Genomic DNA, 330 nt, shown 5'->3' with positions numbered 1-330 from the left:
GAAGAACAAACACAACAACAAAAGCAACAAAACCTGCAAAACAGATCTCCCACCCTGCGAACAGTAGAGACGATGGCGAGGTAACGATCCGCCGACAGCGCCGTCAGGGTGAAGACAGTCACCCCGACCGACACATCCCTCACCAACTCGCTAAACTTGCACTCGAAGGTTCCGTAGGGCCAGGACTCGATCGTGTAAATGGTGGAGACGAAGGGCACGCTGAAGAAGAGCACCAGGAGGTCTCCGAGGGCCAGGGAGATGATGTAGGTGTTGGGGACATTTCTCAGGGTTTTGTTCTTCACGAAAATGACGATGAGGCAGCCGTTACCT

At 53.6% G+C, this 330-nt stretch overlaps 1 protein-coding gene across 1 annotated transcript in view; it reads right to left on the bottom strand.

The window, feature by feature from the left end:
• Positions 1-330, bottom strand: part of LOC119585191 (neuropeptide CCHamide-1 receptor-like) — a 50,455-nt gene that overhangs the window by 2,213 nt on the left and 47,912 nt on the right. The window contains exon 4 of the mRNA XM_037933840.1: positions 54-328. Coding sequence (XP_037789768.1) covers positions 54-328 — 275 coding nt within the window. The remainder of the gene's footprint in view (positions 1-53; positions 329-330) is intronic.

The sequence above is a fragment of the Penaeus monodon genome, chromosome 19, assembly GCF_015228065.2.
Source record: "Penaeus monodon isolate SGIC_2016 chromosome 19, NSTDA_Pmon_1, whole genome shotgun sequence".
Taxonomy (NCBI): Eukaryota; Metazoa; Arthropoda; class Malacostraca; order Decapoda; family Penaeidae; genus Penaeus; species Penaeus monodon.
The sequence above is the reverse complement of the archived record's forward strand: the minus strand, read 5'-3'. Positions and strand labels throughout refer to the sequence as shown.